General features: G+C 35.7%; 1 protein-coding gene across 1 annotated transcript in view; it reads right to left on the bottom strand.

Moving 5' to 3' along the window:
- Positions 1 to 23096, bottom strand: part of ERO1B (endoplasmic reticulum oxidoreductase 1 beta) — a 58126-nt gene that overhangs the window by 11965 nt on the left and 23065 nt on the right. The window contains exons 6-12 of the mRNA XM_004432393.3: positions 14926 to 14999; positions 9105 to 9225; positions 8926 to 8972; positions 6473 to 6484; positions 4579 to 4605; positions 1039 to 1131; positions 661 to 907 (exon numbers count right to left, since the gene is read on the bottom strand). Of these exons, the coding sequence (XP_004432450.3) occupies positions 661 to 907; positions 1039 to 1131; positions 4579 to 4605; positions 6473 to 6484; positions 8926 to 8972; positions 9105 to 9225; positions 14926 to 14999 (621 nt within the window). The remainder of the gene's footprint in view (positions 1 to 660; positions 908 to 1038; positions 1132 to 4578; positions 4606 to 6472; positions 6485 to 8925; positions 8973 to 9104; positions 9226 to 14925; positions 15000 to 23096) is intronic.

Raw genomic sequence — 23096 nt, 5'->3', positions numbered from 1 at the left:
CAACTTTCCTCCATGCTCATTTTAACAACCAGTAAACTCAAGTTTTATAGACCAAGAATTTTTTTTAAAAGGTTATATTCTAGAAGGTAAGGCTAATGTTCCCTCAGCTATCTTCATGCTAACACAAGACCATCTGAATTTAAATAGCAACTGGAAGATTACAAAATTGGTACAAAGAGCATTAAAGTACGGTCATGCATCGCTTAATGACAGGCATATGTTCTGGGAAATTGTGTCGTTAGGCAATTTCATCATTGTGCAAACATCATAGCATGTATTCACACAAACCTAGACGGGATAGCCTACTACACACCTAGACTATATGGTACTAATCTTATGGGACCACCGTCGTATATGCAGTCCGTTGTTGACCAAAACATTATGTGGTGCATGATCATAGCTTTAAATTACATACTACATAAAATTTAAAGTTATATTTAGAAACATCCTATTCTCAAGTGTGAAAGTTAATGCAACAAAGCTTTTTAGTCAACATTTATAGAAAAATTAAATTTTGCTGCTATTCTATTGGCCATTTTCCTTCTCAGTTCTAATTCTCCCTTTTCCTAACTTTTAGGAGTCAGTTTTTGTTGTATTTCAAGCACTACCTCACATTCAAATAGAGTGAACAATTTCAAATCACTGATACTCAATTCTTACTTTGTATCTTGAAAGATATTCAGTAGAAGGGTTTTTGTGTCAGCATCTTCTTCTACATTTCCAGTGTAAAGATCGACAATTGAGCGCTCAAAATATGGGGCCACCTTTGATAAAGCTCGAAGCTCAATTAAGTATAAAAAGTACAGATTCTTTAGCCTTCGTGGACCTTCTCCCTTGGTTTCCACAGGGTCAAAACGGCGTTTAAATTCTTTTATATTAGGTCCCCAGCTAGGTTTACCCCAGGTTTCTAAAGAGAAAGAGAAATACATTATATACTTTTAGTAAGTAGGATATTTTTTCTCTATAGAGAATATGTATTTCCCCCCAACAATTTTTACACTAATAGAAAGCAAAATTTCTATGTAAAAATCTGATTACCTTCCAAAAGATAATTTGCACATAGATGTAAATTGATACTAGCATGAAGTCCCGATATAAGCTTATAGAAGACTCTCTTCTCCAGACACAAACCTATTCAGAAAAATATTGAAAAAGAAATCACACTCATTTATATAACAGAAATACTGAATCAAGAAGATTGAGTATTCAGGCTTATTTTTAAAGTTAAGATTCAAGGACATTATAAATAAATCAAGGAATAATATAAAATAATTAGATCAAGATTCTTTCACTAGAAGATAAAATAAGATTCTAACTTCAGAATGGAGTTAACGGAATATGATAACTTGATGGAGAATATGATAGAAGAGGTTTGGGCTACTGGAGGTCCAAACACTGTGGATGCACTTGGCAAGTTCCCATGTTACCCAGAGGCAAGAGCACAGACTTTTCATGGTTTAGGCTAAGACTTTATTAAAGCAAACATAATTATTAAAGTCACTGCTTTGGCTTAACAAGAGCTGTTTCTCCCTTTCTGTTCCCTTAGATGTTCTTTCTTTGAACCTACTAGATACTGAGAGAAGAGATTGAAATCTGTTTCTCTCCTTCCTCCAGATCCTTTAGTGTGTCTTTTTAATCCTCTGCCCTGGAATTCTCTAATTCTACTTAACTATATGCTCCTCTATGTTCCAGTAAGGAGCCAAAACTTGGAAAACAGACATCCAGGAATTTCACCAATAAAAAAATGTATGACCATTTACTGTGAGTAGAATCATGTCAGATGGAGTTCAGGAATATGATGGAAAACTGTCTTATGTAGCCTTATTAAGCCACACAGGCTTTTGCTCAAAATAAAGGTCAAGATAATTCCACCATCCTATCCTACCCCTGGGGCTCCATCTTAAAAGATTTTCTCTTACTATAAGAGTAATACGCACTGTGAACGTACTTAGTGCCACTAAATACTTAAGTTTAAAAATGGTTAGGATAGTAAATTTTATGTTGTACATATTTTACCACAAAAAATTTTTTTACAAAATATTCTTTATAGAAAAATTTAAAAATAAATATGCAAAAGGTAAGTTTTAAAAATCCACTGTTCTGGATGCAGAACAATTAACTTTTTCCCTCTCTTACCACCCAACAGAGGTTTTTGTTTTTGTTGGTTTTGTTTTTTGTTTTTTTTTACACTCTCCCCATGGGGAAAAATGGGCTTCAATAGTGGAAACTAAGAAATAACCTAATTTATATGCTGAGGGATTTTTAAAATGTAAGAGTATGTTATGTGGCTTACTTTACATCTTTTCAAGATCTAAAAGATCTTTAGTTTCCCCTTTATGTTCTACCACAGATGGCTCTGAAGCACTTAGCTTCTAATAGGAAAAAATAATTAATTTGAGATCTCATTCCCTAATTCAGAATTCTTGCTAGAATATTCTCATTGTCATGCATGAAGACAAAAAGTAGAAATTAAATTCTATTTTGTAGCTTCCTCATAAAAGTATATGGTCCATTTTGAATGTTTAGGGTAACAAAGGATACAAACAATATCAATAAATTTGATAAAACATTAGGTACTAACTTCTTCTCTAGTAAAACTTAATTAAATCTGTTATCAAGTAGCAAAATGATCAGATTTGAAGTTTGCTTTCTTTTCCTTCCAACCTACCTCTCTAAGCAGGCTTATATCCAGTAAAATGTCTAAAGACTAGAGAAGGGAAAATAGGCAAAGTAAAGCAAAGCTTGTGAAAATTCATATGCCTAAGAACAAGAACATGAAAAACTAAGAAGCAATTCTAATTTAGAAAGCCCACAAAGCTCCTTACCTGAAATGGGGATGCATGATAAATGAGCAAGATGGAGTAAAAATGTACTTCCATAAACTGTGAAAATTAGGTAACTTCAAGCAGAATGGTAATAACAAAAGATGTGCCAACTGAGTGCACCAGCAAGACACACAACACACTTAGCAGAAAACTGCTGGAGAGCTTCTCCCCACCTACAGTCTGCTGCCAGGCCCGATGCTGTCTCTGACTACTGAGGTCCAAGCAAAAGCCTTCACAGTCATACTCAGAGTAACACCTTTGAAAGCTGATCTACAAGGGCAAAATCCACCAACTCCTATTTCTAACAATACAGAGCAAATTCAACTATTCAGTTTAGAAAGTGGTTCTCCTCTTTCTCTTTTGGATTTAATTTCATGCAAATTCATTTTCGGCAACTGAATTATGAGACATTGATACATATATTTTTTTCTCTCCCAAAAGGGCTATAGATTTACTTTAACAGTATGACTTGGCATTTGGACACTGTTTAGTGATTTTTCAAAGAATTTTTACAGGCATCACCTACACTCACAGTGTAGGTAAGCTGGATGGCTACTGCCACTCTTGTGCCTCAGATGAGGAAACTGAATCTTAGAAAAGTTGAGTCAGTTGCCTATAAATAGGAGTGCCCTCTGGAACAATGTATCAATATTCAGGGACTCCCATCAGTAGGATACTAGAAGAGTGGCTAATACAATATACTCTACTATCCAATATTGCCCATCAATTTCATTCTCATCATCCATGATCAATATGGAGAGTCTCTGACCACCTCTTTTCACCTAAATACTACTTTTCACAATTTGTATCTTTAGAATAAAGCTAATTAAACAAAGCTAAGCATCTTCTTCCACAAAGGCCATTTATCAATAAAATTCCTAGCAGTATTTGCACATCATTAATGTTCACTTTAGTAATGGCCAATATATGCACATAGTTTATTAAAAACAAAAAGAAATCATGATCACAAGATAACATGACTGATGAACAAACATAAAATAGAATTAACTACTTAGTTTATCTCTCTAGAGTTCCTGTAAGGTTATGGCTATGGAATATCCATTTTCCTATATCATTCAACTTGCTTATCTTTCATTAATATATTTTAACTTTTGGTTTCATAAATTAATGGCAATTTGGTAAAATTTTTAAAAGCATCATATATCCAGTTATTAACCAAAGTTGTTAAAATCCTAGAATGTTTCAGCTTTCCATTAATAACATTTTATATTTTCAACACTAGAAAATATACGATTGCAAGAGTATCGAAAATATTGGGATCTATATCGCTTATCCTCTAATTAGACAAGTTTAGACTATATTAATATGTGTAAATATGTTTTTAAAAAATCTTCTGAATGCAAATTTACCTTCCCTCAATTTCATATATAAAACAAGTACTTCCTTCCAAAAAGAATGTCTCTACTTAAAAAAACAGATTTGCATAATGGTTACTAGAAAAGTAGTTTGGATGAGAATTACATATAAAATGGAAATAAGACTCAGGAACCAGTTATGAAAACCTAATGACAGTATCTGCCCTGTGTATTTCCATAATGCTAGGTTTTGGCTGACCAAATTTTTCAAATAATTTTATCCCAAAATACAATAACCTAAAATGTTATTTTCTTTCAAACACTGTCAAAATTAGTTGTCTGGGTAGTGAATCCTAAAACTTACAAAAATTTATTAAATAAATCAATACATTGTTTATAAGAAGCCAATAAATTTAAAAAGCAGCACAGAAACTTACCTTCTAGCCATGTGTAGAATGATTCTCCTTAAAAAAAACACAGAATTGGGTTAAAATATTTTAAATAGTCATTTATAAATTAGAATAAATTAAGTCTATCAAATATTCCTTATGATAGATTAAGGAATATCTCTAAAATAATGTCCACTGCTTCATGTGAAGTGGAAAAATAGGCATATGGTTCTAGAAAATAAAGCCCAAAAGTAATTTAATTTTGGGAGAATGTTCTTATAAATGATATTTTGACTAGTAAAATTTCTGGGAAAACATTTCAGTTAAAATGTTATGTAAATCTTATTCACTAGAAGGCTTAAACATCCATAAGTATGGGGGGAAAGAGTTTAATAATCTTAAATTTGCTTTTGATGATAACCATAGCATTGTTTTAAAATTCCAGAAAAAATAGTGAATTATAATTTAAAAAATTAAATTATTAATTATTCCATTTTTCCTGAGCCAGTAAAGCTAGATATAGTGCCTCAATTATCTAAGACTACTAAGTTTCAAAGGATAATAAGAAATCTCTTAATTTTCAAGATAATTCTTCAGAAAAAATGAATGATTAGAATATGGAGAGGCCTGATTTATCTGTGTAGTTAAGGATAAAAGAATTATTTCTAGCCCAACACTGTTCTCCTGAGTGGGGGAAAAATGTCAATAAAGATCAAAATAGTCAATGCATTTCTTAAGTTACCTATCCTTATTTCAATGAGAAAAGCAAAGCATGATAAGAAAAACGCAAACATAGATGAGCTGAGCAAGGAGTCTAAGGGATAAATTAGATGGTGGGGAATTACTTTGCCTCCTGAGAGTCTTCACACTTTGCAAAACAACACAAACATCTTCCTACAGATTCATTCATTCAACATACTTAGTAAGGATCATTCATCATCATCTCACTTGTTTATTCAAAAACCCCCAGATGCTAACAGGAAAAGTCTAGCTCTCAAGGTCCTCAATAACCTGGCCTCTACTTATCCTTCCAGTTTAAACTCCCCCTATATAAAGACTTTCCTCCTGCTAACAGGGTATCCCCAAACATGCTTGATTTTTCCTTTCTTAACTCCTTGGTCCATGCTACTTTCTCCAAATAGCACATACTATCCAATTCTACTGGCCTAAATCTGCCCCATTATTTAAAATTCATCTCAAATGCCACCTCTTCCAGTAAGCGTTCCTATATCACTCCAGTGAGTTACGATTTGTTCCACCTCTAAAGACCTATATCACCTGTTGGTACTATGTATGTAATACTTCTTTATCATTGTTTATGTATAGTGCTTATCACCCCTGCTATATGTTGTTAGCTCCTATGGGGAAGGCATCATGTTTTATACATCTTTCTATCTTGCAAAAAGCCCATCACAGTGCCCTTCAACATAGATAAGTAAACATTCATTTGAAATAATTATTTTGGCTGTCTTGGGGCACCTTATGACTGATATTCAGTAACCTGCAGTAACCAATTGTTGATAAATCACTACTCATCAGATTAAGTATTATAATGATAACTGAGGTTATAAATATAAAAGTCAATAAGAAAATGAAGTCACAAGACAAATTATCTGGTAAAACTATCTTAACTTCTCTCTGTTTCTTCAGAACACATTCCATTAGATTATAATAACCAGAAAATGGGGAACTTGGAATGTGATCCTGGTTTCTAAACTAAACACTTACGTAAAAGGATCTTTATACTTTTTTTTTTTTTTACATAGGATAACTTTATACTATAAAAAATACTCTTACTTTTTTGTCACCATTCATTGGTAGCTATTTTCTGAAAAAATAGGATAAATACTTTCTTTTGAATTAAATAGAGGAAAAATCAAATCTGATAGTTAAAACATTTCCTCTACTTGAAGCAAACACAAACACAAGAGTTTTAACTCACCATCATCTTCTCCTGAAAGAGAAAACAATAGACAGGATTTTAGAAAATGTCTTACAGTTCAGATTCCAATTTTATTTATTATAGGATTAAAACTTGCTGTGTTAAGCTATTAATTATACCATGAACCTTGGTCAGTGTGTAGTTATCCTGCAAATGAGACTTCTTAATAAGAATATTGGCCAAAGAATACAAGACTTGTACGTGTTTCATACAATAAACTATAAGAAAGCAACTAAAAGTACTTCATAAAGACCACAAGTTTCAATAATTAACTAACAAATATACAAAGCCACTTCTTTAATCACTATGTATACAACCCTCTCTGAACATTATTGTTTCCATGCTGGAATACTTTTCTCTTTTAAATTACTGCTCCTCAGCACATATACACCTTAATAAAAGTACTTCCCCAACTGTAATTAGTGAAATCCTCACTGCAGGTGCTACAGGCCTGCCTGGACAGGGGGAAGAGGCCAGAAGGTTGGGCTCTAGGGCTCCACAGCAGCTCTGCCTTTATTAGATTTATATATGGAATTCTGATATGATTTCATTTTTGGAAAAAAGGTTCTGTTGCTCAAAAGTTGCTGGAAAGCTAGTTGTATAAGCCTAGCTGTTATGGCTCATGAATAATGTGGAAGAAACATTAAGGCAAGAATATTAAAGAGCTGTGAATCAACAATTAGCAGTTTCAATGGAGACTGCATACAAACAGCATCAGCAAGAGCTATTTAATTACTTCACGGAGAACCCACCCATCAGCTAGGACCCATTCTCTCCCCCTTACCTAGTCTTCTATCTCCCTCTTTCACGTTTCTTTTTTATTCTTTTCTCCTCACTCCTCCCTCTTTTCCTATATAATGCTCTCCTTCCTCTCCTCATCTTTCCAGCAGTCTCATGTCTCTAATTTATCATAATATGGAAGTGAAGTATTTCTTAGGACTTGATGGTTTTATTAAATGAACAATTATATTTTCTGCTTTAAAAGTAAGTGATCATTGAAAAGTCGGGAATAATATCTTCCAAACTCAGTACTGTGGAACAGAAAGCGTGTGGAGGCAGGGGGAGCTTTCCTTTTTTACTTTATATAACTTTTGTATTGCTTCAATTTTTATAAAATCTTGTGTAATAAAAACATTTAAGTTGAAAACAGAAAAGTTATGATGTAAAAGGAGTAAAAGAGACAAAGGATAAGAAGCCATGCACGCCTTTTTCATGATCCAATTCCCTTCTCCAGGGAGTGTCAAAATGAATTTGGGGAAGAATATTTGCCACACTGTGATAAAGTGAGCATCTAAAAGCAGTCCATTCACTCAACCTTTCTAAGTCTCTTTGGCTCTCTGAAATGCCTAAACATACAAATCTAGACCTAGAAATTCAAGTTCTTAAATCAATCCTGGTCTAAAGCAAACATTAGAATGGCAAATCAATTACAGGGCTGCTCCCAGGCTTCGGCTCCTCGTTGAGAACAGACTGAGGATGTGCCCAGTAGTGCTGTATTGAATAACCTCCAACTGTCTACAGCAATGCTATCCCACAGAAATACAATGCCAGTCACATATGCAATTTAAAATTTTTTCTAATATCTACATTTTAAAAGGTAAAAGGTATACATGCGCTACAACAGTGTTATGTGATACAAGAGTTAAAGTAGTCCCACCGAAACAATCAAGTTCTGTTTAATGGCAAAAATATTTTACACTGCTTTAGTTTTTAAATTTCAATGAACTAAAATTAAACAAAATGTAAAATTTAGTTTCACACTAGCCACATTTCATGTGCTCAATAGCTCGATGAAGCAAGTGACTACCTTCTTGGACAGTGCAGGTTTAGAGCAGTGCTGCAGGCAACCTAACTTGCTGAAACTTCTCTACATCCTTATGACTCAAAGTGTGGTTACGTGGATCAGCACCCCAGGCATCACCTGGGAGCTGGTTAGAATCTTAGGCCTCACTCAAGACCCACAGAATCAGAACCTGTATTTTAACAAGGCTCCTAGGTCATTTGTATGCACACTGAAGTTTGAGAAGCACTCTATGAGCCACTGGTTCTCAAGCTTGGCTGCGTACTAGAGTCATCTAAAGAGATTAAAAAATACCAATGCCTGGATCTAGTCCCAAAGATTCTGACTTAAGTGGTATGGGATAGGGCCTGGACATCCAGATTTTTAAGAGTCCCCCAGGAAACCTCTGATATATATTACTCATATATTCTAATTTATTTTACACAAAGTTCCTAGTTTAGGGCCTGGCACATATCAGGCACTCAATTAATGACACTCAAATAATGTAATTACATAAAATGTAGAAATCTCGAGACAAACCTGTGAACTAATCTTATACTTTTGATCATTCAAATTAAGCAAAATATAAAATAGTTGAAAATTTTCTCAAGTTTAGTTAGAAAGATGTTTTGTAAACAATTGGTAAAAGCACGAAGATGTATGAAAAACCCACCTCTGCTGGGTGCCAGAGGGTTTAAAGGACGATAAACAGATCGAGGCCTGTAAAAGAAAGCACAAAACTCAAAATGGTTTGACTTTTTTATAGAACTTTTTCCAACAGAAGCCAATACTCCCCTTCCTCCACCCTCCCTTTAGTCAGGCCTCCTCCTTCCCCTGGCCCCCTCCAGTTACTTGAAACAGTTTTCTTCATAGATGCTGTTCCACACTCTCCATGCAGAGGGCCCTTTATAGCCGGTGTAACGCTCTGGGTTCAGCAACAGGTCTACATATTGAGCAGCTGGAGATCTCTCATCTAAACAAGAAATAATTCATAAAAACCATCCATATTTCATCATTTATCTAAAATTTAGCATTACAAAGCAAACAGGACTACCCAAAGCTTAGATTACTTTTCAAGTAATCTCCAACTTAAATGGTAGAATGGTTAGCACACTTGTTATACGTCCTGGGTCAAGTGCAGTCACAACTTGGACTTAAGAAAGAGGAATAAATAACTCCTCCCTTTCCTTTGGCTACTCAGTGCTCTCTTAAGTAATGTAACATCCCTCACCTTATTAGACATATTAACCATTTCTTAAGTTTTAACCACCCAGGACTAAAAAGACCTAACAGAATCATAATCTGTTTTAAAATGTTATGTGATTTCTTCCCTGTGTATACCCCTACCTAAACACATGCTTAGAAACATTAATTTTGTTGGCACATATTATATTAAAAATAGAGATTTCTCTGCTACTCTCTACTTGGACTTATGAAGTAAACAGCTCAGTAACTTTGTGATCAAATTTGATCATTCATAGACTTACACAATGCTCTAACTAAAAAAATACATTACTAATTTATTTTTACCAACGTTATACACTGACGTGCTTTTTCCCCCTCAAACCAATATATAGTAAGCACTTCGAGAACTTGTTAAAACATTTAAAACTAAATAACCATTTTCCATGTTGAAACCCAAATGAGTATTTACTAGATCTCCACTATTTGGACAATATTTTAATAGAAATCTCTGAGGGACACAAAAGATAAAGAAAACGGTCTTAATTATTGAGGTTCGCATTCTGGGTAGAAAACGGTAACACAGGCTTTCATACCTATAGAAAAATCATAATGACTATGCTTCACAAACGTATGATCACAATACATATAAGCTGAAGTGCTATATATGTTGGCACAGATGTGTTCCTTTATTTATATGCTTCCTACCTTTTTGTGTCCTGAGATTAAATCAATAGTATATAGGCACCTGACCTAAAACAGTGGCCAAATATGGTCATTAAAATATAGTCCCTCGTGTTTCATTACCTGATAGTATATCTTCCTGCCAGTCAACAATATTTATTGGCCATACAATGATCACAGACTGAGATTATCCGTAAACATAAGGGGAAAATGGCATCCTTATCCATGCCTTCCAAGAACTACCTGGTACTTCGTGATGTACAAAGATAATTACAGCTTATTACTGAATGAGTTGTATCTAACTTATAGACAATGGAAACATAATTTTGAAGAATATTGGCTCTATTTCTAGCCCTAACATTATATAGATATTCTACAAGTTAAGGCACAGAAAACAATTTACAGAGGGATGAACAGAAATGTCCAAGGACATATATTGATTCAAGCCTTAAAAACAGTAATTTAATTTTAAAAATAAAAATTCAAATTATGAAGTTAATAAAAGTATGGCTTTTATAGTAAAATTCAAACAGAAGTTGAACAAATTCACTAATTTATTATATATTTTAATTTCTTTGAGCTGTTCTTGATTAAATTCATTTGTAAAATTGATTCAATTATGTACATAATTTACAAATATTATTGAATAACATAAATATATATTCACTGACATATACATATATGTATACATGTATAAAGAGTGTGCATGTGCATGTAAGCCTACATGTATATAGGGTCATCTATGAATGTGCAGATTGGACTAGTGTCAACCTCATCTCCCAACAAAACCAACTAAATAACCAATAAAGAAAAAAAACTAGATTCAGATATTAAAGTTGAATGATTTAAAATATGTTTTAAGGAAGCAGAAAATCACAAGAGTAAAATCAATTATATCAGTTTTTTAATTACTTTCTTAAATAAAACTTACATACTCAATGTTCTTAATGTATATTCCCTTAATTCAATCGAAAGGTGTTAAAAAATGGTTAATATTTTTTCAAATCATGAAAAAGATGGGTTTTGTTAACCTAAAGGAAGGGTTAGCAAACTATGGCCCAAATCTGGTCTGCTGTATATTTTGTTTATTTGTTTGTTTGTTGTTTTGGTGAGGAAGATTACCCCTGAGCTAACATCTGTTGCCAATCCTCCTATTTTTGCCGAGAAAGACTGGCCCTGGCCTAACATCCGTGCCCATCTTCCTCTACTTTATATGTGGGATGCCTACCACAGCACGGCTTGATAAGCGGTGCACAGGTCCGTGCCTGGGATCCAAACCCACAAACCCTGGACCACCTGAGGCAGAACCCACAAACTTAACCACTGCGCCACCGGGCCAGCCCCTGCTGTGTATTTTTGTAAAGAAATTTTTACGGGAACACAAGTCATGTTCATTTGCTTATATGTTGCTCTTACACTATTATGACGGAGTTAGTAGTTGCAACAGAGATCATATGGTCCATAAGGCCTAAAATACTTACTATCTTTCCATTTACAGAGGGAAAAGTTTGTCAACCTCTGACCTATACTGACAAGAATTTCATGACATCCAGAGTGAAGAATGTATGTGGGAGAAAGCATATACAGGTTGAGATCTCCCTATAAACACACCAGTACTGGTGCCCATCCTTACCCCAGGGCCACCTGTGACATGATTTTAATTAATTTGTTCCTAAACTCTAACTTTTCATTTGTACAACCGTATCATTCATTCAGACAATTCTCTTTGGATCCCTAGTATGTCCACTCCCAAAAAAGTTTTCTCTTCTTCCTCCCTCTACAAAGCTGCTCCAAAGCTATTCTTTCTATTTGATCATGTTAACTATTACCTAAGGATTCAAAGAATTTCCATTGAATCAAAATATCTAATTCTGGGAATTCATCAACTTGAACTAATGTTTTTTCCTTCTCCTCAAGTATACCTTTTTTCCCAACTGAATTTTCTTTTCACTGTTCTAATATTAGAGTTATGAGGCCATACTGCATTTTCTAGGATGCTAGACACTCCTTCCCACCTCCTAACTCAAATAGCTCTTAAAACATAATGGTAGTGTAGGCCAACTTAGTGTGCAGGCTTTTTGTTTATGGACAGAGATCAAAAAAATTAAGTTATGGACTCAAGATTGAGCCTACAACCCGCCATCACCAACTCTACCTCAAACTGCTACTAACTCACCATTAAAACTTGATTTACTCAATCAAGGAGAATCTACAGTTTATATAGCTCTCAAGTAATTTTGATACACAGCTAGATTGAGAGACAACTGTTTTAAACAATATTTTTAACTCATTAATGAACATGTTTTAAGGGAAAAAATAAAAGTAAAACTCTATCATACTATTTAGATTATTTATGAACCAACTACTTCATTCAGCAAATATTTATTGAGCATGTACCATGTCCAGGCACTGTTCTAGGCACTAGGGATACACTAGTGAACCCAAAAGACAAGGCCCTTGCCCTCAAGCAGCTCACAATCTAGTTGAAGAAGACAGACGACAAACAGATAAACTAAATAACATGTCATGTACTGTCATGTAGTTCTTAGTGCTCTGGGAGCAGGCAGCAGTGCCAAGAGACAGAGGGTGATAGTGGTTACTGTTTTATATAGGGAGGTGACAGCAGGCTTCTCTGATGAGGAGACATTTGAGCAGAAACCTGAAACAAAGGAAGAAGCAAGCCAAGCATAAAGACAATTAATAAAAAAAAAAATAGAGAGGGATAGTGAGAGCAGCTTACCTTAAACCGCTAAATTATTTAAAAACCTACTGTTTGATCTATAGGGATCATCTTCCTTTCAAACACAGTATCAACAACAAAACAGCAGAGAGCAGGGTTGTATGGATATATTCCAATAAATTGGGGTGAATAGTCTTTAGATTTTTGTTTTAATCCATAATTTTTGATAACTGAAATAACTAAATGACTCTAAAGGTACTCTGATAGTATTAAAAAAATTGTAAGTATAAATCATTGGGACACATACAAACATTACTACCCAGAAGAGTAGTGCTAATCCAACTAGTAGCATGGTTTTATATGTTTAATAATTACATAAAATATAAAAATTACTAATTATTTTAATTATGTAATGTTAAAACTCTTGATTTTATGTAAATTCTTATAGGACATCTCTTCCACTTTTACAAAAAGCTAATATTAAACAAGTAGTTAACACTATTTATATTGATGACAAAGAATTGAGCATATCAATTTAATCATAGCAAGTGCAATGGAGTATTTTTTTTATTAAATACCTATTTACTGTAAGAGAAATATATACTCACAGAAATGACTTTTAAATCTGAAAACCTATTAAATAAGCACTACTAAAAATTTTTTATTTTAATCAAAGAATAGGTAAAATGAGAACCTGGAAAGTCTACGAATGTTAAACACTCAAATATAATTAGAATGACAACCAAAGCCAAAATGAAAGCATAAGCAGTGATAAGATGACTTAACCTAGGAACAATGGCTTGCTTTGATAAAATCTTTGCCAATTCTAAGTATCATAATAGGGGTATTTTATTAACTGCCCATTATTATAATCAGATACCAAAAAAACCTTTGCTCAGATTTCTTAAAAATTTCCTTGCTGAAACCATATAAACCACAGTAGTAACAGTCCATCTCCCAGCATTCTTCTCACTTTATCATACTATTGCAGAAGCTCAGTGTAACTTATTCCATTACAGACTGGATTAAAAGCCTAATTCTATATATGAATCTTTTTAAAACTTTTAGAAACCAGTATGACCACTCTAGATGATTTAAGAGTTCAGAAGAACTTCTGCTGTTTCCAACTGTGCATGCTTGAACCTCAAATTGTCTTCCACCACCAAAAAATATAACAATAGCAAGGTAAAAGTCGAAGAGAGGCCAAATGAATGACGTAAGCCTACTCAGCACAACTCTTGGGAATATGCTCCTATAGATAAAAAATTTTGAGGGGCCGGCCCAGTGGCACAAGCGGTTGGGTGCTCGCGCTCCGCTGCGGCGGGTCGGGGTTCACCAGTTTGGATCCCAGGTGCACCCCGATGCACTGCTTGTTGGGCCATGCTGTGGTGGTGTCCCATATAAAGTAGAGGAAGATGGGAACGGATGTTAGCTCAGGGCCAGTCTTCCTCAGAAAAAAGAGGAGGATTGGCATCAGATGTTAGCTCAGGGCTGATCTTCCTCACAAAAAAAAAAAAAAAGTTTGAGTCACTTCAATTATCTTCTGTCAAGAGAAGTGGTAGTTACTCTTGAACAAAGATAGTGCCCTATCTTTGTACCATTTCAGGAGACTCTTGAAAACAGGGCTGAAGGGAAGTCAAATTAGAGTCCTCCCTAATGTTTGAAGGTGCCTTTATGTTAGTTTGTTGAGACCTCCAGCAAATTCTAGTGTGAACATTTTTATAATACGTTTACAGACCTATAACTAAGTGGCTTGAATTGAAGGTCCATAGGAGATGGTGTGTCATAATGGAAAGAATACAGGTTTTGAATTCAGTCAGATCTGGAATTGAATCCTGTCTCAGCTTCTTGTTACTGTGTGATCTTGGGCAAATTACTTAGTCTTTTTGAGACTCAGTTTCCTCACACCTATTAAGGTAACTGTAAAGATTAGAAATAATGTACTTAAGGCACTTAGCACAGGGCCTGGAACATAGGCTCTCAATAAATGCCATTATGAATAATAAGATCCAGATAGCAACATCCAATTTATTAAAGTTATAACTCTGATTGTGTTTTCATTGATTTCAGTGTCTTATAAAAGGGTTAAAGTTAAAATAATTTAATTACAATAGTTTGTTTTATTACCATCAAGTTCACAAAAGTGATCCTGTGAATCATCATATCTTGCCCAGTCAATGAAAGCTTCTTTGCTTTGAATACTATGGGAAGGAGGAATGAAAAAGAAAAATGATTAAATTTGAAGTTGAAAATGTTAACACTGTATTCTAATTTAATCAAAAATACATAATCTGAGGTCACTTCATTATTAATTAGATGGTGTCACAAATTCAGTTATTAATAGTTATATGAAGAAATGATGAAAACACATTATATGAAAAACATAGATTGTTAACTTCCATGAGTGATTTGTTTCTTAACTATATTAAAATTATTATTAGACCTAGGTCAATAATAATTACTTTGACTAGAAAATCAATTTACAAATATATATAAGATGTAGTTATACACAAAATTCAAGCTGGCCTTTCCAACTGACTTAGAAATTGTAGTAAATATTTATTATTTTTTCCTACAGTAGTTATTAAATTTACTTTCATAATTGCTTTAATTCAAACTGCTTCTGTACTTATAGGATTCAAAATACCAAGAATTGCATATCACTTGTAATACTGATGTCACTTTTATCATGGTATACCATTCATTTTACATACTACCTCACATTTAACAAAATCTGTGATCAAGATTTCTGGTTTGGAGAACTGATAAAGGAACAACTACATTCACTCAAATAAACTTTGAGCTACATTTTCTTTAATCTATATTCAGACCTTCTTGACCTGTCTTGAATGTATGATAGCAGCATCTATAAGAATATTTTCTTTATTCACTACGCAAAAGGAAAAAAAAAAAAGGTAAAAAAATTGTGTACCAAGTATAAATCAGGTAATTTCCAAATGCAGTACTGTCACAGGCAAGAATTTATTTTGTATTTGAGAAACTGCTGCATAACATAACCACTATAAGAAGTATATAAGGCTAGCTGCACTACATCAACTTTATCAATAATTTTTCCAATTCAATTTACTGTGGGATTTTTTTCTCCTATAGGAATACATAATTAACTTACTAATAAGAGTTAATAGAAAAATTTGTATCGTAGTTGACTCAGTTGAAATATACGATACCATAAAACAAGAATGCCTAAGTTCTAGTTACAGCTAAAATAACTATAGTTATGTTTAATCAGATATGTCTTCTGTTGAAAATAGGAAAGAATAAAGCAATTGTGACATAAATTCCTATTTTCTTGTTAGCAGTATGACTAACTTAAAGGAAATTTTTGCCTTGAGCATTCTTATTTGATGAGGCTTTGCTGATTGTTTCATCTAACCCCTGCCTAAAGTGATGGCAGCAGAAAAGATATGGAATGCCAATCTAATGCTAGTAGAGCTGGCCTCATTTAGTTTATAAATAAGTTAGAAAGAACCTTTGAGGCCATCTAGTCCAGACTTTTTAAAAGTCAGTCTGAAGATGGATGCCAAGCTACTTATGTAAGAATTTCTTGGGCTTACCCCAGGATGTCAAGATGGTGCTATGAGTTAAAGTAGCAGTCTTCAAAGTGGGAAACACAGGGGCAGGAAGGGATGGGATGGAACGATTACAAAGGGGCACGAGAAAACTTTTGGGGATGATAGATATGATAACTATCTTGATTGTGCTGATTTTCGTGAGTATATATTTGAAATTATACATTTTGAATAGATGCAGTGTATTGTATGTCAGTTATACCTCAATAAAGCTGTCTAAAAATTACGAATTGTTGGAAAAGTTGCAGAATGAGGAACTCTAGGGTACTACTAATGACAATGTAATAGTCATTTTGGAAAACTATTTGGCAGTACTTAATTCCATTCCTAGGTATATTTTTCATAGAAATGCATACCAAATGCACCACCAAATGTCCACCAAAATATTTTCTGGAATGGCCCCAACATGGAAAAACATCCAGCTATCAACAGTAGGATGGAAACATTATGATGCATTCTTACTATGGAATACTGTATACCATGAAAAAGAATTAAATGCTAGTACACTCAAGAACATGAATGAATCTCACAGACATAATGTTGAATAAAAGAAGTCAGATACAAAAGAATACATTCTGTATATTCTATTTATGTAACTAGGCAAAACTAATCTCTGCTAATATAACCCAAAATGATGGTAAACTTTAGAAGGTGGTAATGACATGGGAAGAACACATGGTAATCTTGGTAGCAAGTATATTGTTTAGGATGGTGGCTATAGAGTTGGGTTCACTTTGTAAAATAAAAGGACCTTTCCACTTAAGATTTGTATACTTTATTATATGGGTGTTATTCTTAAATTTAAAAGTTTAAAAAAATTAATAACTTCTGTTCAACAAAAAAAAACTATAAGTAAAATGAAAAGACAAGCCCTAACAACCCTTATAGCCAACAAAGAATTATCATATGATATGAAGAATGCCTACAAATCAATAATAATTTAAAAATGCAACCCCCCAATAGAGAAACAATAGCAAAAAATATGAACAAGCAATTTACCTCAAAATTTTGTAATGAGTTAAGGCCCAGTTCCTAATCACTTCTCTATTTATATTCTCTCCTTGGCAATCTCATTCAGGTTTATGGTTTTTAAATACCATATATTCAGTGAATGACTCTCACATTTTATCTCCAGCCCAGACCTCTCCCATGAAATTGAGACTTGCATATCTAATTGCCTGCTCGACCTCTCCAATTGGATGTCTCATAGGAGCTCAAACTTAACAAGTCCAAAGTTGAACTATACTTTTCCATCAAACTTGCTCCTCCTGCAGATGTCCCCAGTTCAGTAAATGGCAACTTCAAATTTTTCTAGTTCCAAATGTTATAGTCATTCAAAGCTCCTGTCGTTTTTCACAGCCCACATCCAATTCTTCAGCAGATCCTGTCGGCTCTACCTTCAAAATCTATCCAGTTTCTGACCACTTATCATTTCTACTGCTATCACCACAGTGTAAACTATACCACCATCATGTCTTTTCTGGATTACTATAATAATCACATAACCAGGCTTCTACAACATAACACATGGCTCCCTCAACACGCTCTCTCAAAATCCTCTAATGACTTTTCATTCCACTCAGTTTAAAAGCAAGATTCAGAGAGAAGTCAAGATGGCAGCGTAGGCAGACTCTGAACTCACCTCCTCCCGCGGACACAGCCAATTTACAAGTACTCTTGGAAAAATTACCCCTGAGAGAGAACTGAAAACTGGATACGAGGACCTCCTGCAACAAACAACAATCCTAATTGAGGTGGAAGAGGCAGAAGGTCCCTTCTGGAGAGAAAAAATGCCACCTTCACAAGCCACAGCGCCTCACGGCCGCCCAGGAACAGCCCAAAGGTACGCAGCCCTCCCTGGAGGAGCAGGGCCCTGAGCCAGGGAGCACTCCTGCTGTAGGCATTTTGTGGACCCAGCACAATCGAGACAAGTGGCATAATATCTGACTTTGCCTGCTACTAAAACATTGGGGAGTACCCCCAGAAAAGCTGGTTCACAAAGAAATTAAAACCGGCTCTTAAAGGGCCCATGCACAAACCCACCTGTTTCAGAAAGCAACCTAAAATCAGCAGAAAGAAAGGTACATAGCCCTTTGGGGAAAAGAGACTCACCTGATAGGCTCTGAGTGAATCTCAGTGAGACGTGAGACCTCTCCAGGGACTGGGACTCTGGCGGTGGCCATTGTGGTGGCCTGGTGTGGGCATATTGACACAGAGGCTGGCAGAGGCCACTGGAGTTCTCCCTGGGGCCTGCTACCCCAGGGTCTGCCCCACCCACTAGGGCACCAATTTAATTCAGCTCAGCCAGGGCAAGCAGCCCACCCTAGGGACTGACCCCACCCAACAACAAGCCCTCGGGCAACTTGTGGGCCTGCTAAGGGAGCTGCCTGGATTCTCCACAGCCTGGTGACTGGGTCTGCCTCTGTAGGGCAGGATGTGTGCAAGGAGTGGGTGGAGAGTGTGGGGCTCCCAACTTGGAGAGACATGGTCCACTTCAGGAGGAAGGGGCACACGCACAGGGCAGGACTGTGTTGACTGTGTGTGTACACCTGTAGGCAGCAGGGATTGTCAGCTGCAGAAGACTTGTGTTTCTCAAAGAGTGACATTGCGGTTGGCCCCACCTTCCAAAGCCTGAAACAATTGGGTGCTTCCATGCCTGAGGCCAGCCCCACCAGGCTGCAATCGTCAGAGAGCTGACAAGGGACCGAAAGGGTAGAGGTTTATAGCAATTGTAAGCCCTTGAGCCTAACAACATGCCACGCTGGGGGCCTACTCACTTAATAGAAATACAGCAACACGAATGTGCTATTAGACCTTGCAGCCAACTGTGCTGGGACACCTCACACCCAATAAAGAGAGTGAAGGGCCGACAACAACTACATGCAGCTGAGCACTACAACAGCTGGCCAAGGGCAAAGCTCAGCCTCCCTGGGCACCTACGGGAAGAACAACCCCGCCACAACAGAAGGACACATGTAGCCCACACAGTGGTCACTCCTGGAACATTTGCAACTGGAGAGGAGAGGGAAGCACACTGCCAGGCCTCCTAAGGCATCACTTATATAAAGTCACCTCTAGGAGAGCAGGAGACGTAGCCGACCTACCTAATACAGAGACACAAGCACAGGGAAAGATGCAAAGTGAAGAGGCAAAGGAATACGTTCCAAGTAAGGGAACAAGACAAAACCCCAGAAAAGGAACTAAGCGAAGCAGAAATGACCAACCTACCTGACAGAGAGTTCAAACAACGAGTGTTAAGGATGCTCACTGATCTTGGGAGAAGAATGGATGAACTCAGTGACAATGTCAACAAAGAAATGGAAGATATAAAAAGGAACCAATCAGAAATGAAGAAAACAATACTGGAAATGAAAAATTCACTAGAGGGACTCAAAAGCAGAGTAAAGGATACAGAAGAATGCATCTGCAAGCTGGACGAAAGACTAGAAGAAATCACCCAAGCTGAACAGATAAAAGAAAAAAGAATTAAAAAGAGTGAAGACAGTCTAAAGGACCTCTGGGACAACATCAAGCACACTAACATCCGTGTTATAGGTGTCCCAGAAGGAGAAGAGTGAGACAAAGGGGCAGAATCTATTTGAAGAAATAATTGCTGAAAACTTCCCTAACCTAAGGAAGGAAACAGACATCCAGGTACAGGAAGCACAGAGAGCACCAAACAAGATAAACCCAAAGAGGCCCACACCAAGACACATCATAATTAAAATGTCCAGAATTAAAGGTAAAGAGAGAATCCTAAAAGCCGCAAGAGAAAGACAACTTACATACATAGGAAACCCCATAAGGCTATCAGCTGACTTCTAAGCAGAAACCCTACAGGCTAGAAGAGAGTGCCATGATATATTTAAAGTGCTAAAAGGAAAAAACCTACAGCCAAGAATACTCTACCCAGCAAGGTTATCATTCAAAATGGAAGGAGAGAGAAAAAGTTTCCCAGATAAGCAAAAATTAAAGGAGTTTGTCACCAAGAAACCAGTACTACAATAAATGCTAAGGGGACTTATTTAAGGGGAAAAGAGAAGACCACAAAAAGGAAAAATGATCTATTTCCATGATAAGAGGGTAATGGATACAAACGCAAAAAAAAGAGGCTAGATATGGTATCAAAAACATAAAATGTGGGAGGAGGGGAGTTAAAGAGTAGAGCTTTCAGATAGAGGTCAAAATAAAGAGACTATCAACTGACTGCTATAAACGTACGTTACCATATATGAACCCCATGGTAATCACAAACCAGAAACCTATAATAAATACACAAAAAACTAAGAGAAAGGAACCCAAACATAATACTAAAGAAAGCCATCAAACCACAAGGGAAGAAAGCAAGAGAAGAAGAAAGGAACAGAGAAGAACTACTAAAACACCAAGAAAAAAAGTTAAAAAATGGCAGTAAGTACACTTATCAATTGCTACTTTAAACATTAATGGACTAAATGCTCCAATTAAAAGGCATAGGGTGGCTGACTGGATAAAAAAACAAGACCCATATACATGGTGCATACAAGAGACACATTTCAGAACTAAAGACACTCACAAACTGAAAGTAAAGGGATGGAAAAAGATACTCCATGCTAATGGCAATGAAAAGAAAGCTGGGATAGCAATACTCATATCAGACAAAATAGACTTTAAAACAAAAACTGTAAAAAGAGACAAAGAAGGGCACTACATAATGATCAAGGGAACAATCCAGCAAGAAGACATAACACTTGTAAATATCTATGCACCCAACGCAGGAGCACCTAAATATATAAAGCAATTATTAACAGACATAAAAAGAGAAACAGACAGTAACACAATAATAGTATGGGACTTGAACACTTCACTTACACCAATGGATAGATCATCCAAACAGAAGATCAATAAGGAAACATTGGCCTTAAAGGATACACTAGAAGAGATGGACCTAGTAGATATATACAGAACATTCCATCCAAAAACTGAAGAATACACATTCTTTTCAAATGCACATGGAACATTCTCCAGGATTGATAACATATTAGGCCACAAAACAATCTCAATAAATTTAAGAAGACTGAAATAATACCAAGCATCTTTTCTGACCACAACAGTATGAAACTAGAAATCAACTATAGGAAGAAAATCAGAAAAGCCACAAATATGTGGAGATTAAACAAAATGCTACTGAGCAACGATTGGGTCAATGAAGAAATCAAAGGAGAAATCAAAAAATACTTGGAGACAAATGAAAATGAAAACAGAATCGAAAGCCCAGAAATAAACCCACACATCTATGGACAGCTAATCTTCGACAAAGGAGCCAAGAACATACAATGGAGAAAGGAAAGTCTCTTAAACAAATGGTGCTGGGAAAACTGGACAGCCACATGCAAAAAAATGAAAATAGACCATTACCTTACCCCATACATAAAAATTAACTCCAAATGGATTAAAGATTTGAATGTAAGACCTGAAACAATGAAACTTGTAGAACAAAACATAGGCAGTATGCTCTTCAACATCGGTCTTAGCAACATATTTTCAAGCACCAGGTCTGACCGGGCAAGAGAAACAATAGAAAAAATAAACAAATGGCACTACATCAAACTAAAAAGCTTCTGCACAGCAAAGGAAACCATCAACAAAACGAAAAGACAACCTAACAACTGGGAGAAGATATTTGCAAATCATACATCTGATAAGGGGTTATTGTCCAAAATATATAAAGAACTCATGCATCTCAACAACAAAAAAACTAACAACCCAATTAAAAAATGGGCAAAAGACATGAACAGACATTTCTCCAAAGAAGATATAAAGATGGACAACAGGCACATGAAAAGATGTTCAGCATCATTAATTGTCAGGGAAATGCAAATCAAAACTACAATGAGATATCACCTCACGCCTGTCAGAATGGCTATAATTAACAAGACAGGAAACAAGTGTTGGAGAGGATGTGGAGGGAAGGGAACTTTCATACACTGCTGGTGGGAGTGCAAACTGGTGCAGCCACTATGGAAAACAGTATGGAGATTCTTCAAAAAATTAAGGATAGAACTACCATATGATCCAGCTATTCCACTGCTGGGTATTTATCCAAAGAACGTGAAAACACCAATGCACAAAGATACATGCACCCCTGTGTTCATTGCAGTGTTATTCACAATAGCCAAGACATGGAAGCAACCTAAGTGCCCATCAAGGGAAGAATGGATAAAGAAGATGTGGTATTTATACACAATGGAATACTCCTCAGCCATAAGAAATGATGAAATCCAGCCATTTGTGACAACATGGATGGACACTGAGAGTATTATGCAAGGTGAAATAAGTCGAAGAGAGAAGGTCAAATACCATATGATCTCACTCATTAAGTAGTAGATAATAACAACAGACACATAGAGACAGAGATTGGATTGGTGGTTACCAGAGGGGAAGGGGGGAGGGAGAAGGGTGAAAGGGATAATAAGGCACATGTGTGTGGTGATGGATTATAATTAGTATTTGGGTGGTGAACATAAGAACATGATGTAATCCCTACAGAAATAGAAGTATAATGATGTACACCTGAAATTTATACAATGTTATACACCAATGTTACCACAATAAACCAAAAAAAAGCAAGACTCATAATAATTGTCTTCAAGGCTCTACAGGATCTCTTCCCTGCCACACCCCACCACTGCCCCATCCCTAGCATCTTATGACTTTGTCTTCTACTTC

Source organism: Ceratotherium simum, chromosome 6 (assembly GCF_057802395.1).
Source record: "Ceratotherium simum simum isolate JZ-2026a chromosome 6, ASM5780239v1, whole genome shotgun sequence".
Classification (NCBI taxonomy): domain Eukaryota; kingdom Metazoa; phylum Chordata; class Mammalia; order Perissodactyla; family Rhinocerotidae; genus Ceratotherium; species Ceratotherium simum.
Note: the sequence above shows the minus strand (reverse complement) of the source record. Positions and strands in the feature narration are given on the sequence as shown.